The sequence below is a fragment of the Mycetomoellerius zeteki genome, unplaced genomic scaffold (genome assembly GCF_001594055.1).
Source record: "Mycetomoellerius zeteki isolate Tzet28-1 unplaced genomic scaffold, Tzet1.0 scaffold51, whole genome shotgun sequence".
Lineage (NCBI taxonomy): Eukaryota > Metazoa > Arthropoda > Insecta > Hymenoptera > Formicidae > Mycetomoellerius > Mycetomoellerius zeteki.
In genome coordinates, this window is record NW_017257512.1 from 606572 (window position 1) to 623509 (window position 16938).

The 16938-nt window shown below is 33.3% G+C and overlaps 3 protein-coding genes across 4 annotated transcripts in view; 2 read left to right on the top strand and 1 right to left on the bottom strand.

Annotated features, from left to right (window-relative positions):
* Window positions 1-2932, top strand: part of LOC108727593 (Protein-L-isoaspartate (D-aspartate) O-methyltransferase) — a 13604-nt gene extending 10672 nt beyond the window's left edge. The window contains exon 6 of the mRNA XM_018455765.1: window positions 2682-2932. The gene's annotated coding sequence lies outside the window, so the exon portion shown is untranslated. The remainder of the gene's footprint in view (window positions 1-2681) is intronic.
* Window positions 2933-3733: 801 nt separating this feature from the next.
* Ent1 (Equilibrative nucleoside transporter 1) lies at window positions 3734-7565 on the bottom strand. Of its 2 annotated transcripts, none has more exons than XM_018455730.1 (11): window positions 7156-7565; window positions 6723-6877; window positions 6547-6628; window positions 6297-6472; window positions 5891-5985; window positions 5745-5795; window positions 5428-5660; window positions 4808-5042; window positions 4640-4725; window positions 4358-4557; window positions 3734-4284 (listed from the first exon to the last, which is right to left on the bottom strand). In XM_018455730.1, exons 2-11 carry the CDS (start codon window positions 6866-6868, stop codon window positions 4173-4175), a joined length of 1416 nt encoding a protein of 471 aa, XP_018311232.1. In that variant the 5' UTR covers window positions 6869-6877; window positions 7156-7565; the 3' UTR covers window positions 3734-4172. The 2 variants fall into 2 exon arrangements, with proteins under 2 accessions (XP_018311232.1, XP_018311233.1); XM_018455731.1 differs by lacking the exon at window positions 7156-7565 and adding an exon at window positions 7059-7138.
* A 4595-nt stretch (window positions 7566-12160) lies between these two features.
* dpa (disc proliferation abnormal) lies at window positions 12161-15742 on the top strand. The gene is made up of 8 exons (XM_018455734.1): window positions 12161-12499; window positions 12582-12901; window positions 12981-13876; window positions 14005-14327; window positions 14440-14717; window positions 14803-15203; window positions 15288-15498; window positions 15611-15742. The coding sequence occupies exons 1-8, from the start codon at window positions 12316-12318 to the stop codon at window positions 15704-15706; spliced, it is 2709 nt and encodes a 902-aa protein (XP_018311236.1). The 5' UTR covers window positions 12161-12315; the 3' UTR covers window positions 15707-15742.
* The last annotated feature ends 1196 nt before the right edge of the window (window positions 15743-16938 follow it).

Genomic DNA, 16938 nt, shown 5'->3' on the forward strand with positions numbered 1-16938 from the left:
CTGTGCACATTTCGAACAAAATTTTCATTAAAAAGTTTATAAATAAAATAATTAAAATAATAAATTAAATATATTTTTTTCTTTTTTCGTGATTTCCTGCGAAACAAAGCAAAAAGGAGCATATGTCTATAGGACTTTTTTTCTTAGTTTTTTACTCCTCTACACGCTCCCGAAGTTTTGCCATTTAATTTGGAAACACCCTGTATATATTCTTGTTGAACGTATTCACAAGATGCTCGAAGACATCGTGTACACTTATTGTGTCGTTTGAGTTGAAATTGCGTGCACTTATTGTGCTGTTTGTGAATGTATCGTTCTTGTTGAACGTATTCAGATATTCGAAGATCAGAATCGTGTGGATATTGACCGCTCAACGCTTGTGCAGAGTTGTTGAGTATTATTTCTCTTTACCCCGAATCTACAATAGGGCTTTAAGCCTTAAGCCATAAAAATTGGGCGAATCACAGTCGATTATTCCCCTCGGATTCGACCGTAATTGGTCAATTTCTTACGGCTTAAGTCTTAAAACACCTATTGTAGATCCGGACTCAGTGGATACTAAAAACAAAGAGACAGACGAGGGAATGTGGATAATGTTAAAAATAACTAAATTCCAGATTTGGTTATCGAAACTTATTTATTAATTCACACTGTTATCAAGTCGAATGTCAAACCTTAAAGAATATTCAACAGTTGGAATATATAATAGAAAACGAATATAATAAAAAAGAATATATAAAAGAAATTTAATTCTGCAAATTAACAATATACTGCTGAAATTGCTATCTATAGTCAACGCAAGTATCACGTACACAAGAAACAGTTTTAAGTACTTCAAAGTTCACAGGGAATACATATATCTGATATCACACGTCTTTATTCATTCGTACAGATTACCTTAACGCCGCTTGTATCACAAAATATCATGCTATCTCGCGGATTTTTACAGTTTAATTGTATCGCGATGGTGAGCTTACCATGTCCGCCGGAAAAAGAGACGATCAAGCGGTTGCAGATCGCGATAATACCATTCTGCTGTTTACGCACGCGCTCTCTTAAAATAACCGAATGACACCGGATACAATTAAAAATTTTGGACAACTGTCTAAAAAACCCCAAAACAAACTCGGTTTAAATTATATATCCCAACACTTAAGAATCTTGTTCCTATTGAACTATTCCCTCAACAACAAAATTGTGTGGATTTGACAACTCAACGTTCGTGTGGAACTGGTGAGTAGTATTTCTTCTCTTTCGATTTACCGTGAAGGTTGGCTTCATTAGTTTTTGAATGAGATGAAACATTTAATGACAAAGTTTATTACAGTTTTTAAGTTGGGAAATTTGGGGGGATTATTAATATTTTCAGATTTGATTGCGTTGAAAGTCCGACAACCATATCGGCACGCAATTATAATTTCTGAAATTAATTCATTTAAATGAATTTACAATAGTTCAACATCTTAACGTTCTGACCGTTATGGCGCTTCTTAATTTAAAGCAATGTAGCTAACCGTAGTTGTTAGGTTAAATCTGTTCTTGCATTGTTTATGCAAATTCCTTATTTATGCAGATTGATAAACAGGATATTTATTCGCGTGCAATTGCTGTTGCAATGCTTGTTGCACACTTCGCAAATCGAGAGAGAGAACTCTCACAATGGCCGCTCGGCAGGAACAGTATTAATGTAGTCATGCTAAAGCTCTAGATATACCAAAGTAGCGCATTTCTTTGATCTGAGCCGAAATACCGACAACTATATTGCGACCGCCATTGTGGCCCTAATTGTCTGTAGTCCAATAAGCGTTTAGTATTGGTTAGTATTATTGATATATGATAAGGTTAGTAGGTCCAATATGGCAGACTAATGCGCTACTTTAGTAATTTAGAGCTTTAAGTTACGCAGCTGACGCAGATTACATTAATACTAGTACAGAGCAAGGTCGCCAACTTACTATAGAAGACTATGTTCCAAAATTGACTGCCTGTCTGGACTGAAAATCTATAGTGCACGTAACGTAAACTGTCGCATTTTCAGTGCTGACAGTAAATTTAGAACACCCAGAATAACGCAACATTGGGTGCGTTCAGCAGAACGTTTGTTTTGCAACTGTTGTAAATTTCCTTCGCGCTAATTGGATCATACTTTTAGATCTAGAAGAATGGTCCTATCTCAGCAGACAATCATAAAACGGTTGCAAAACTGTTGAGTCTGCTGAACGCAGCCATTCAAACGTAATCTTTATAGCTCAAAATTAAAAGAAGCGAAATTTACAGAAACATTCATATCCTGCAATTATCGATCAGGGGTCTATTCTTGAAAAGAAACGTATACGAAAATCTAGCGAAATATTAGAGTATACGTTATGTATACTATAGTATTTTCCTAGTTTTTTGTTACGTTTCTTTTCAAGAATAGAGCCCCAGATCGACGACTTCTTTGGGTGCGATTCATTTGACGTTACAAATGCTTCGAAACTTTTGATTGACCAATCGGAAGAAAGAATTTTATTAACTGATCAATCAAAAAATGCTTCGAAGAATTCACAGCATCAAGTGGACCGTAGCCTTTTATGTCTTTGTTGTGAGTGGGATTTTGGACGCTTTCTTTTCTTTGAGTTCGACATATTTCTGAATCGATGAAAGCTTTATTAATATTATTTTTTGTTACCTTTCCTAAGGAAGTTGTGAAACCGTCATACAACAAAACAATAATGAAGATAGAGGGCGGCGGCGGCAAACAGATATGGATGGGCGGAAAAGCACCTAAATTTAAATCGGTTACACGCTAGAACGTTGTGAAATTAAGCACTGACACCGACGAGATTAAAGACCGTCAACCCTGGGCAAATTTTCGGCGGTATAAAAAGGGCCTCAAGGGCCCGGAGGTAATCGAAGAACGCTGACATTATCGACAATTGATATAAATTTGCTATTATTAACATAAATATTTGACTAATACATTATTAAATTCATGATATTTTATTACATAAATGCTCTATAAATAAATATACATATTTGTAAAGTTATAATATCCTATATATTGCCGAAAAATTACAATTTTTTCTCTGCAGTTATTATCTCTGTTGATAATCAAACTTTGACGATAACACTGAAATCACAATTTTAAAGAAAAATCGAGTATTATTGAGTTTTAAATGCACATACACCGTTAAACACGTCTACTAAACTAATAAATCTACTATAAAATCTACTATAAAACTATATAATAAAATTAGTACAATATTATCAGTTTTTTTACTCTTAATTACTTCAATATTAACAAGGACGCGAACTCCCATAAGAACGTCGGTCTTTAATAATATCTCGTCGGTGGCACTGACAAGCAGTACTACATTCTTAATTCTTCTATCATCGAGAGACGGTTATTATAACTTATTATTTATCGTAATAATTTTATTATATAGATTTTTAAGATTTAATTTCACGAACTAAACACAGAATTATATGAATATCATTAAGCATTTTATTTATTAACATAAAATTGATCATATTTCTATGTATAACGAGACTATTATTATACCTAATACTTATTAATATCTCTTTTTCATTTGTCGCATCACAATTACTATCTATACTTCTTTTTAAATTGCAGATACTATATTTAAATTTAAATAATTTCTTCGATAATTTACAATGATAGAGTCTCAATTATTTTGTATACTATTTGTTTCTTTGATATAATATAAATATATAATAAATGTATCACATAAACTATATATAAATCTGTAGAAATGATGAAATTTATACATAATATCAACATTGTCTATCTCTAGTAATTTGACACCTCGCCAATTACTATGTCTTGAAAAATCAAATATGATAATACGAAATTGCACCATTGCAATTGTGTTAAATAGATAATTTAAAATTAGCAATAAAAAAATTATATGTAAGCAGATCTCTATTTAGATCTTTAGTTAAACACCCCGCAGAAAGCTGCACCGAGAAAATTCTTTGTAAAAAAAAGAATTCTCGTAAATCAGCAGCAATGTTTCGTTGAGATGATGATTGAAAATTGATTTATACTAATGTCATATTTAAAATATCATAATCATAAAACAATCTGGTGGTCCTACTTGATTTCGAATGTACAAAGGGCAGTGAGATGTATCTTATTTACATTTCTTTTCAGTTAAAAGAGTCGAACATTAAAGAGCCTTCACCATGTATAAACTGAGCGCAGCACCAGATGCTAATCCTATACCCAAGAAAGCACCCATCATTGCAGACGCAACTTCTTTTTCCTGACTATCTACGACTCTGTAAAATCAATATATACAATTAGAAAATAATCTCTTGCAATTAACGAAGTTTTATCGTTAAACATACTTACGTAGGCGCGAGAATGAATGTTAAATTACAGAGATAGCCATTAGTTATGGCAAACACAATAGTTATCAAGATATAATATATATCACTGTGAATATAAACTGGTAGATGATGCCTCGGTTGCGCATTGCAATACATAAATGCAGGTATAAAAATACCTCTAGCGACGCTCAAAAATATTACGAGCCATGGCTTGCCTCTTGGCTGCAATGATAAAAACTTAATAAACATCGCACAAATGAGTATTTGCAAATGGTAAATTCTTTCTTAAAACGCAAATTCTTACCCATTGAAGAATACCACATAATACTCTTCCTACATAATCGCCTGTACTGAAGATAAGGTACGTAACTACAGGTACAAAGTATATGTCTGAAAAGTCATTTCAGATTATACCCATACAATTTATTGTTTAAAATTTTTAAAACATTGTAGTACATAAATTTGAGATTACCATTCCATGCATGGCCTTTGCCTTTGTATTCACTCTCTACTAGCACAGTGACCGCCGGATACACAGCTAGCGATATGAAGAATATTAAAAATATGCTAACGCCGTAATGCCAAATTCTCTTTATAATTCGCATGTAAGACACACTTGGACTTGTCGAGAAGCTAACTTCTCCATTTATGGAATAATCTGAATCTAATTCAGGTACTTTTTCTATCATGTGATGTTTGAAGAATGGCTGTAAGAAAAAAAACTTTGTAGAGCAACGATTCTTAGACTAAATTCTGTAAATTTAATTAACAAAATTGTTTGTGAAAAAAACTTTAGTCAGAAATGCTATTATATTAAAAAAAAATCCTGTATCACTTATTTCGACTATTTATTTACTCCATTTATTCTCTTTCAACAGATCGTGCAATAATATAATACATGTATGTTCGTTATCATAAGTAGCTTATCATATATTTATAAAACACTTGTGCTACATTATCATTTTAACGAACAAAACAATAAACATTAATGATATCATTGTTTTGCGTGATATAGTCACTGATCGGATTAAAGAAAACGTAATAAGATAATAAATTAATACCCCGAGATATGTTTGAACGAAATTGACTCACCGCTTTCTCTAAAAGGATATATGCGATTAGCGATAATAATAGCATGGTGTCACCGATAATGAAGTACACTAAGCCAGAAAGTACTGGACTGGCACCTATCCACAAGGAACAAATTTCCGCTAGAGCCGTGAATATTCCGCCAAGAGCTTGTCCACCGGACATGGCGGTTATGTACTTTGGCGAAAACTTACCCACTATACCCATTAAACTTCCTCCAAAAATTGCACTCGCAGCTAGAAGTTTATATAATCGTTTTCTTATCACAAGCTCAATTACTCATCTTTGCCATACATTTAATTATTTAATAACATACGCACCATTTACAAGCGCAACTGTCGTCAAAGTAATTATCAGAAATGCATTTTGCCCTGAAAATGATGTTTTATTTTATTTCTAAAGTAATAGAAGAGTTTTTAATTAATATGATATATCAATGTAACGACAAAATAACTTGCTGAGTTACATTTATCAGTATTCATTTCCACAAATGCAGTCGTCAGGATGAAGAGCAATAATATTATACATTGAGAACCCACCATTCTTACAGTTAGAGAAACTCTGGAAATTTAGAAACTTTAAATATCGCTTCTATTTTTCTATAATATATGATGTAAAGTTACTAATCATTTTCTTAATCTATGTATTATAAAAGAATTGAAACGAGGTATCAGTTGTATATTGCATAAAATACATCAAATATTTTCTTGTGTAGGATTCTCAATTATTCAAATCTTAAAGGCGAATGTAGCCATACAAAGGAAATGAAAAGTATGTAGTAACTTTGAATCTCTCTTATGAATAAATGTGTAGTGCATATTTTTTAAAGCATATACTTGTCTATTATTTTCTAACAGATTTTTTTTACTCACTTTTTACTAATAAATGCATTAAGTATTAAAAACAGAGTATTTGGTAATGCACTAGCTACACTTAAATAAGAAGTAAAACTAGCTTGAAGATCTGTCTTCTGTTCAAGTAGTTCTGCATACGTATGAGTAAGATTTGTCGAATTATTGTGAATTTCTCTAAATTTATACATCCAGTACTGAAAAAAGATGTTATATAGACAACTGTATTCTCAGCAAAAGAGAAAAAAAGCAAAGAAACGTCGTCACTTACGTCGTCAGCAGTAATAAAAAAACTCCATGGTATTAATGTATTTATGCCAAGTAAGTAAAACACGATGTATGCAAGATTATATCTAAAATATGCAAAAAATTTACAAATATAGATGATGAATAGACTTTATATATTAATAAACAACTATCAAATTAAATTCAAATAGTAGGACGTACTTGTCATGTGGCTCATATGGTTTCAAAAATGGTTTCTCGTCAGGAATTGTGATAGTAGGATCATCCACTTCAGTTTCCAAATCATCCTCAAATTCGCTATCAGACGCACCTCCTAATAAGGGTCTTCTATTGATGGAGTATGACATGATTTCTCCCTGATGGACAACGAAACACATATCATAAAACTAAAGTATACATAAAGCAAAGAAATATGCATAGCGTGCAATATAAATAATTGCTTCATTATGCAAATCAACGCGTTATCAACATATTATCGTATAAATAAATGAATCCAAATATGTAAATATTTAAATGTTATGCATGCATATTGCGTACGTTTTACCATTGATATAAATTTTCCTGCTCGAGAGTCTACAGGTGAACAAAGCTTCTCGCACTGAACACGTGTTTCCTTGTAGGAAGCAATACTCACGAAAGATGCACGAGGAATATCCTGGTTGTAAGCGAGTAGTAGGCTTTATAAGCGATCGTGTGTAATTTTGGGAAGTCGTGATCGAAACATCTCTGGCGCAACCAGGTAGGAGTCTGGCACGAGCGTCGTCTGAGAGATCACACCTGACATTCGGCGACCTTCGATATTCCTAAATGTGGGTAAAGACTCAACCACTACAAAACATCTTCCACTTTGGTCCAGTCGCTCCGCTCCAGTCTGCTCCGAGAGATTGAGAGCGCGGCTCCTGACTGGCCAATCTCTTACATTTACGTATAGCTGGCATTCTACGACTGCATCGTTCACCACTCCGTTTGACGACACGCCTCCTTCTCAAGAGTCAATGAGTCAACACTGGTCAACACGTTGTGTCGATCAGCTGATCGCGAGACTTACCCCTGCTCTGCCTAGTATCTGAGTTTCCACATGCACACAATTACGCGTGCGTCTCCACGCATTCAATTTTTTAAATTCTTTGCTAAATCTTGTAATAAATTTTTTAGAGTTTATTAACTTTTTTTCTATTAGTTTTATTTTGTTGTGTTTCAATTTAATAAGATTATCAATCTGTAATGAGGATAATAAGATTTAAAATTACTTTTAAATTATTCGCGAACAGAAGGAATAGAACGCTTTTTTTTTTTAATAACTTAACTAAATAATAAACGGACAAATATATTTGTTTTGTTTTGATAGACCAGGATCTCAACGATCGCGTTTACATTTTTTCAATTAATTGCGAAATACATAATAGTCGTTATTATTTATTGGACTACGGATCAAATAGTTGCGATCCTTTTATGCATATAAAATATTAAACACATACTAATATATATATAAGACTATCAATAAATTTTTAGTGAAATTTTTATGTGTATATTTCATATATTATATATATATATATATAATATATGAAATATACACATATATTTACATATATGTAGGTCGCTGATTTAAATATTGCAGGGGACGCCGAATACAGTCTAACGTCGCCCTTGCTCGTGAGAAAGAAACACATTAAATAATAAAACATATTAAAAAAATATCGAAATTAAATACCTCGCAGTCAAATTTAACCGTACTCAACTAACGACTTCTCTTCCGAGTGCCTCCTGCTGACCTAAATTTTATGTTATATCTTTATTTCAATTAAATATTAATTATTAAAAACATGGAACGTAACGAGAACAAAAAATCTCTATTGGTCCCGCAGAAGAAAAAGTGAGTTCACTCTTATTATATTTATTAAAATCACTTATTATATAGGTTTATATTTATTATAAAGATTGTTTATTTTAATATTTCTAGGCGTATAGAAGAGAAAGAAAAACTGAGTAACCGTAATATTAACTATATAAAAAATGTTCCTAAGGTAATTTTATAGGTTTATTGTAAAGAAATTAGATATTAAATAAATATCCGTTTGTAAATTATATTAAATAAGTATCAGTTTGTAAATATATATTACGATTATATTATATTTTTATAGACAGTCTCTAATAAATTAACAATTCCTTTAAAATTGAACTTAATGGAGAATCAAACTAACAAAAATTATGAACAACTTTTTCTAAAATGTAGAGTTATTTCAATTGGTTCTTATGAATATATACCTTGGAAAGATGTAATGATTTCCTATAGTGGTGTATCGTTTAGTGTACCTACATTAAAAGGTTGATTTTATAACAGAAATGTTTATGAGTAGAAATAATAGGATTATAATTTTTTTCTAATATTTCAATATTTTTTACAGAAAAAGATTTCATTACTTTTAATGTGAACTATGAAAATATTGATCTTTTTATTTGTTTTGGAAATTCAATGCCAGTACTATTCTTCTTTATTAATATAATTACAGCAGACAACATACGTAAATTATTAGGAATGCAAGATTTAAAGGAGTCATACGACGATGGTATTTATATAATATATATATGAACTTTCTACATAGAGGAAAGTCCCCTATTATGAGATAGGCGTCTAATATGAGATAGCAGCGTTTCTGCTAAACTAATAAACGCTATCTATTGGTTCCACTATGAATTTATTGCTCTTGGATTAAAAACTATTTAGTAAAAAGTTCATTATTAGATCATGCCTGTAGTTATTATAAAACAAGATTTTAGAATTTGGATGTCTTCAAGTTTTATTGAGATGAGCATTTAAACCTTGTTTATTATTTAATAAATAAATATTTGGCAATAAAATCTTCATGTAGTGATAGCGTAAGGTCGTACTAATAGAAAAATACGGGATATGTTGAATTGTTTAATTATAGAAGTTAGATTTGATAATCATAAAGCCATAAGGCATGGAAATCGTAATATGAGATACCCAGGGTATTCTTAATATGAAATATTAGGAATGCTTCTATGTTATAGTGAAAATCGTTGCTAAAGTATAAATGTTATTGTACAATAATAAAAAAAGACAACCAGAATGAACGTCGAGTGCCTATATCTGCGATGGTTGATTCTAACTACCTGAAAACAAGTTCTAAGTATAATCTATTGTATGCTCATTTTTCGCGCACGCTGGCTATGTTTGTTCGTATTTTAGAAACATTAAATAAAGTTTTTTAATTGCAATATTGATATACTTTCCGTTTTACTATCGATTTTTCGGGACATCTCATATTAGGAGCACAATTTTTTCATTTTGCGTTTTGCTCACTTTTTACATTTCTTTAATTAAAAAAAATGAAATTTGAATTAAATTTTAGGTAACGTCATCTTAAATTATTAAATTCCTTTCAAAACGATCTATCATTTTTTTTATTCTGCTTATAGACTTCTAGCATTTATCCAAAATGAATTCGATATCTCATAATAGGGACCTTTCCTCTATATTTTATATAGTTTTTGTAATTTCTATAATTTAATAGATTAGTCTAAAAAAATATTATTTAATCTCCATAATTTTCGATATAAACGTGTATATATGTGTAGAAAAGACATAAAGATTTTAAGCAAATCTGGATGATAAATTTTAATATTTTATATTATTATCTTTTAGTTCTCACGTACAGACGTATTGCGTTAACACCCTCAGATGAATTATCAGAGTATTCAAAGGCAATAATAATTAATGTAATCAGCTCATATATAAAGAAAAATAATCCCGAAAATAAAATAAACGAAATAAGTCCTCAAGACTATTGTGATCTATTTTAATTTAATTTAATTTAATTTAATGTTAATTTAATTTATATGTACAGTATATAAAGATGTTTATGCGTATAATTTTGTATGTAATAAAATGAAACACAAATTTAAAATTAACTTAAATATAATTTAAATATAATTTAAAAGTCAAAGAAATCTTGCTTTTAAATTATATGTTAAATTTTAAATTTGTGTTTCATTTTATTATATACAAAATTATACGCATAAATCTTTAATATACTGTACATATAAATTAAATTAAATTAAATTAAAATATGTATAGTTTTACAATGTTAACAGTTGTTCATATTATTACATCATATTATACAACTTTCTTCATCTCTTTCCAATTCTAGAATTGAAAAGAAATGAGAATCGAATAAGTTATAATTATTGAATCTCGGGTATCGATAATGACATGCAAATGTGAAAATCTTATAATAATTTGTAATAATTGTAATAATTTGTAATAATTTGTAATAATTGTCTTTTAATTTGACATTAATATAATTGATATATGAATAAAAAAAATATAGAAAAAATAATGCATTTTATACAATCTTATATCTAATCTAAATATTATTTGACTTTTTGTGTATAAATTTGTAAATATGATTGTTAAATTTTTTTGTTTATAAACCTCAAACATAACTTCGTATGTAAACTATCAAATTTTATTGATTCGGCTTGTATATTTATAATAGGTTTGTTCTTTTTCCACCTTAAGTTCAGGGAGTCGATTGTGTATCTTGAAATGAGGTGAAAATTCCAAAAGTGAGCAAATTCACTAGTTATTGACCAATTAAATTATGAATACTCCAGTGAATATGCTCACTTTTATAATTTTCATTTCATTTCGAGATACACAATCGACCCCCAGAATTCTTCGAAAAAGAACAGACCTTAAGTCCAAGACACAATGCGAGGCGATAGCGATAGACATAGCGATAGCAATAGCAACAGAGGAATTCAACATACGGGAATCCATATATCAATGCACATAGGAAGACGGAATAAGGCGATAGCGATAAATTTCTAACGAGTTGGAATTATGTGTCTATCGCCTTATAGCCTACCAATCAGCATTCAGATTTTTCATTATGTTTATGGCTGCGGTCCACTTGACGCTACAAACGCTTCAAAGCATTCTTTGATTAGTCAATTCGTAAAATTCTTTGTTCTGATTGGCCGCTCAAACGCTTCGAAGCGTTTGTAGCATCAAGTGGACCGCAGCCAAAAGAAGCCCAGTCTAAAGTTGTAATCACACTACAGGCTCCCGACTCTGACTCGACTGCCAACTCTGACTGCCGGCCTATAATGGACCAATAATAATGAGACTGATTTATTGTTATTGGTCCATTATAGGCCGGCAGTCAGAGTTGGCAGTCGAGGCAGAGTCGGGAGCCCGTAGTGTGATTACGGCTTAAGGCCGGAATCCATAGTCCGGTCTAAGGGCGCCGTCACATGCGGCGTAACCTGTGTAAAGCCTTGTGTCCACGATGCTAGAAATTGGTCCGATTTTCGTCGTACGACGAAAATCGGATGCAGTGTGAATCCAGCATATCTATTTTCATCAGAAGCAGCGCAAAAAGGTGGATATTATTGTGTAATTAACATCCACTTCTTCAGAGGGTAGTAGTGCTCAGCAATTTTATATGGTTGTGTTCCAAAATTGACTGCCAGTTCTGAAAATCTATAGTGCACGTAACGTAAACTGTAGCATTTTCAGTGCTGGCAACAAATTTGGAATACAGCTTATATGTGCTTTTGTTTATCTAAAGCCAGCGAGAGGGCGTCATCGAACTTGTATTCGGTGACGCTCTCTCGGCAAGCTTGAATTCGCGGGAATGCGCGGGAAATTGAGTCAATTGAGTGGCTTATGGAGGTTACTTGCACCTGCCTATACGTGGATGAATTTCTGATTGGGAAGAGTGCCTAGAAGAAGCAAGGTATAAGATTATCTTAATTTCCGTCAACGATGTCGAGTCCAATTAGACCACCGAGGACTCCGGTCCCTCAGGATGACAATCGTTCGCTGAATGGTACACCGAATGGCACACCGAACCGCACACCGAGTCGTACTCCTAGACGGCATCCTCGGACTCCAACATCCAGGACTCCCTCGGTCGCCGGAACACCCAGAGTCGCCGGCACCGCCAGAGGTTGAAGAATATCCATTAATTATCTTTATTTTTAAAAATGACATTGTATTCAAACTGTTACATTTGTTTTTGTTACACGTAGGTACACCTCAAAGAAGACCAGGTAATCAACCGGTAGACACCCCGTTACGATGGGGCAACCGTCAAACGCAGGAGACCATTGCACCGTCGTCGGAGGGCTTATCATCTATACCATTGTCTTCTCCGAATCGACAGCCACAGACAAGTCCTCTCGCTCCTGGTATGAGTGAGATAGAACTGTCGTCTCCATTAAATTATGGAACTCCTAGCTCTTTGGCATCGATTCGTACTCCTCGTAGTGGTGTCAGGGGTACGCCGATGCAACAGAGACCAGACGTTCAGTCTGACAGACGTGTGCGGCAAGTTAACTTGAATGAAACTGTAAGTTAAAATGTATATGTCAGTATTTATTAAGGTAGATGAAATTATTAAATTATTAATGGTTAAATTTTATTCGCAGATACCAGAAAATGATGAAGACAGAGAAAGAACGTCCGAGGGTGAGAACGGCCCACAATTAATAATCTGGGGCACAAGTGTCGTAGTGGATCGTATCAAGCAGCAATTCAGACGATTTGTTACATACTTTATTGATCCAGAAGCAGAGAACGATGAATTGCCTGAAAACATGAATTTATCAGAACCACTCTACATACAGAAACTTGAGGAGATACATATATTAGAAGAGCCTTATTTGAATATAAACTGTGCTCATCTCGAGGCTTTTGATGCACAGCTTTATAATCAGTTGGTACTTTATCCTCAGGAAGTTATACCAGCATTTGATTTAACTGCAAACGAAATATTTTTTGAGAAATTCCCTGGGGCAGCATTGGAACATTCAATTCAAGTACGTCCCTATAATGTTACAAGGACTACAAGTATGCGCCTCCTGAATCCAGAGGACATAGATCGATTGATCACGATTACTGGAATGGTCATTAGAACATCAAATATCCTGCCGGAAATGAGAGAGGCATTCTTTAAATGCATTGTATGCTCCTTCACAACGACTGTGGTCATCGACAGAGGTCACATAGCTGAGCCCACAGTGTGCACTCATTGCAACAACAATTTTTGCTTCAGTCTGGTACACAATCGTAGTCATTTCACCGACAAACAAATGATCAAGTTGCAAGAGTCACCGGACGATATGCCAGCTGGTCAAACTCCTCATACAGTAGTGCTTTTTGCACATCATAATTTAGTTGATGCTATCTCAGCAGGTGATAGAGTTTCTGTCACTGGTATATATCGCGCGTTGCCGATACGCGTTAATCCTCGACAGACCAACGTACGAGCCATCTACAGGACACACGTTGACGTGGTCCACTTTAGAAAACAAGATTCAAAGCGGTAAGCATTTCTAATTTTCATTTTATTTTTCATTTTCATAAACTTGTTTTATCGTGATTTAAACACATATATTCTAACATTAATTAATATATTACATTATTATTAATTTTGGTTTATTGCATATGTAGACTGTATGAGCAAGAGGACGGCAAGCGTCATGCATTTCCACCAGAAAGAGTAGAATTGTTGAAATTACTATCACAAAAGGAGGACATATATGAACGATTGGCGCGACACATTGCTCCCAGCATCTACGAGAACGAGGATGTCAAGAAAGGTATATTGTTACAATTGTTCGGTGGTACAAAGAAAGAACAGAACGAACAAACTAAGAAATATTTCCGGTCCGAAATTAATATACTTCTATGCGGAGACCCGGGTACAAGTAAATCACAACTGCTACAGTTTGTCTTCAATTTGGTACCTCGCTCACAGTACAGCAGCGGAAAGGGTAAATAATTCTTAATAATGATAATTCGAATCTGATTTTAGCTTTTGTTCGTATCTTACATTTGTTATGTTATGTTCGTTTCTCATATCGTTCGTATACATTCTTTTCTCAGGTTCCAGCGCTGTGGGCTTAACCGCCTTCGTAACGAAAGATCCGGAAAGCCGTCAATTAGTATTGCAAACTGGTGCTCTGGTGCTTGCAGATAACGGTATTTGTTGTATCGACGAATTCGATAAAATGAATGATAGCACGCGCTCAGTACTGCACGAAGTTATGGAACAACAAACACTGAGTATTGCGAAAGCGGGTATCATTTGTCAATTGAATGCGAGAACCAGTATTCTAGCAGCGGCTAATCCTTGCGAGTCGCAGTGGAATAAAAATAAGACAGTAAATATATTCACATCAAATTATAACATCTGATATCTTAGACCAACGAGAGAGCAATCTTATGAAATGTCGCATTTGTTTTTAGGTAATAGAGAACGTTATGTTGCCACACACATTGATGTCACGTTTCGACTTAATTTTCCTCATGTTGGATCCTCAAGACGAAATATTTGATAGGAAACTTGCCAGGCATTTGGTATCGTTGTATTATAAATCTGATTTGGAAGAAGAAGACGATATTGTGGATATGAGTATTCTGCGTGATTATATAGCTTATGCCAAGGAACATGTACAACCTTCTCTTAATGAGGAGAGCCAACAGAGATTGATCCAAGCTTACGTCGATATGCGCAGAGTAGGAAGTGGTCACGGACAAATTACGGCTTACCCGAGACAATTGGAATCACTGATAAGACTCGCCGAAGCACACGCTAAAATGCGATTCAGCAATGTAGTGGAGATTGTGGATGTTGAAGAAGCTTGGAGGTGAGAGTGAATAAAATGTGGTTAACAATAAATGTTAGAAAAATAAATATTAGAAATAAATTTAACACAACTCATAATTGTCAGATTACATCGTGAGGCATTAAAACAATCCGCTATCGATCCATTGAGCGGCAAAATCGATATTAGTATCTTGACGACTGGTATGTCATTGGCAGCGAGAAAACGAAGGCAGGAGCTGGTTGAGGCGTTGAAGAAGCTTATCAAGAGCAAGGATAAAGTACCGACATTAAACTACCAAAAGATCTTCACGGAATTGAAAGAATCGTCTAGCACGGTAAATTTATCCGTTATTATTCATGCGTTATTTGTTATTTATTTATATCGTTATTATTTTATTTTTTAAATACGTGTAAAATGATTGTTTAATTTTACTTTTTATTTTTTAGTTGGTGACGCGCGAGATGTTTGAAGATGCTCTGAAAGAGCTGCAGGATGATGGTGTTGTGATTGTAACAGGCAAAAATACTATTCGTGTTTGTTAAAAATGTACTTTTGCGTGACGTTTTTTAGAATAATAATATTATACAAATATAACTAATAATCCATTATTACTATGAATCTTGTGAGAAATCATATGTTAGGGTACTTTTTTTATATCAAACTTTTTATTTTTTGAGACTTGTTAATAATAATGAAAAATATTTTATAAATATATCTATCTAAGCATACAAAATTATTTGCATATAAATATTTTTTATCTTTGAACTTTTCCGAATTGCTATTTTTGCCTTTAATAAAATAACAGCATATATATTTTAAAATCTATAATGCTTTTTCTTGCACGTTGGAGTATTTCTATTCAATATGACTTCTGAATTTAGTTCTCTTTCATGTTATCGAAATTTGTTTCAATATAAAGATTTACAATGACTAAAATTCAAAAGGATATGCTTTGTATCTTTTAATGAACGTGTCTTGAATCGACGATCACTTTATCTCAGCTCTTTACAAAATTGATATCAAAACTTTTGCACGACAAAGGATATCTCTATTCCAGCTACGCTTCAGATAATTAACAATACAACAGTAAAACGCGTATTAAGTGCCATTAACGATTTGAAACGTCTTGTGTGCATGGCTTGTGTACGTACATATATACGCCCACGCTTCGTGCGCGGGCGTCCCGGCGGAGGCGTCGTACTACGTTTTGCTCTTGCGATGACCTTGGAAACTCCCACGCTACTCTCGCCGGGTAGTTTGGTGGGGATATTCGTTCATCGATGTTCCAACCACCCACACCTGGCGATTTTCATCCCTCCGAACTACGATGCTCCCTGCTCCCGTAACCATTGATCGCAATGGTGAGGGAACTCAAGTATCTCCAAATTATCATATCCTAACAATCGAAGCGAAATTCGATTAAATTTAACGGTATCAGAATCTGCTTACTTTGGAAGCTTGCGATTAATCTTTCACGTTGTTTGAAGTAAGCTACATTAAAATATTGAACATGTATTATGTATATACATATTGGATATGCTATGCGCACTACAGATAATTTAGTTATCACGGAAGGAGTTCAAAGTGGCACATTTATTTTCCGGTAAACAATTGACCTTGATAAAGTAACTTATTCATTGAAAATAAATCGAATAGTTGATATTTCAGTTATTAAAAATCTACAAAAAATTTCTTATGACATCTCGTAGCTGTAAATGAGATTTGTCTTACTCGAAATTTAATTTTCATGAAATATATTCCCTAAAATTATGTT

Excerpts from the sequence above, each read along its gene's own strand:
- dpa (XM_018455734.1), top strand. The coding sequence starts at position 12,316 with ATGTCGAGTCCAATTAGACCACCGAGGACTCCGGTCCCTCAGGATGAC. Across the intron at positions 13,877-14,004 it reads AGAAAACAAGATTCAAAGCG|ACTGTATGAGCAAGAGGACG; the intron begins GTAAGCATTTCT and ends TTGCATATGTAG. Across the intron at positions 15,499-15,610 it reads TGAAAGAATCGTCTAGCACG|TTGGTGACGCGCGAGATGTT; the intron begins GTAAATTTATCC and ends TTTATTTTTTAG.
- Ent1 (XM_018455730.1), bottom strand. The coding sequence starts at position 6,868 with ATGTCATACTCCATCAATAGAAGACCCTTATTAGGAGGTGCGTCTGAT. Across the intron at positions 6,629-6,722 it reads CCATATGAGCCACATGACAA|ATATAATCTTGCATACATCG; the intron begins GTACGTCCTACT and ends TGCATATTTTAG. Across the intron at positions 4,726-4,807 it reads CAAAGGCCATGCATGGAATG|ACATATACTTTGTACCTGTA; the intron begins GTAATCTCAAAT and ends ATGACTTTTCAG.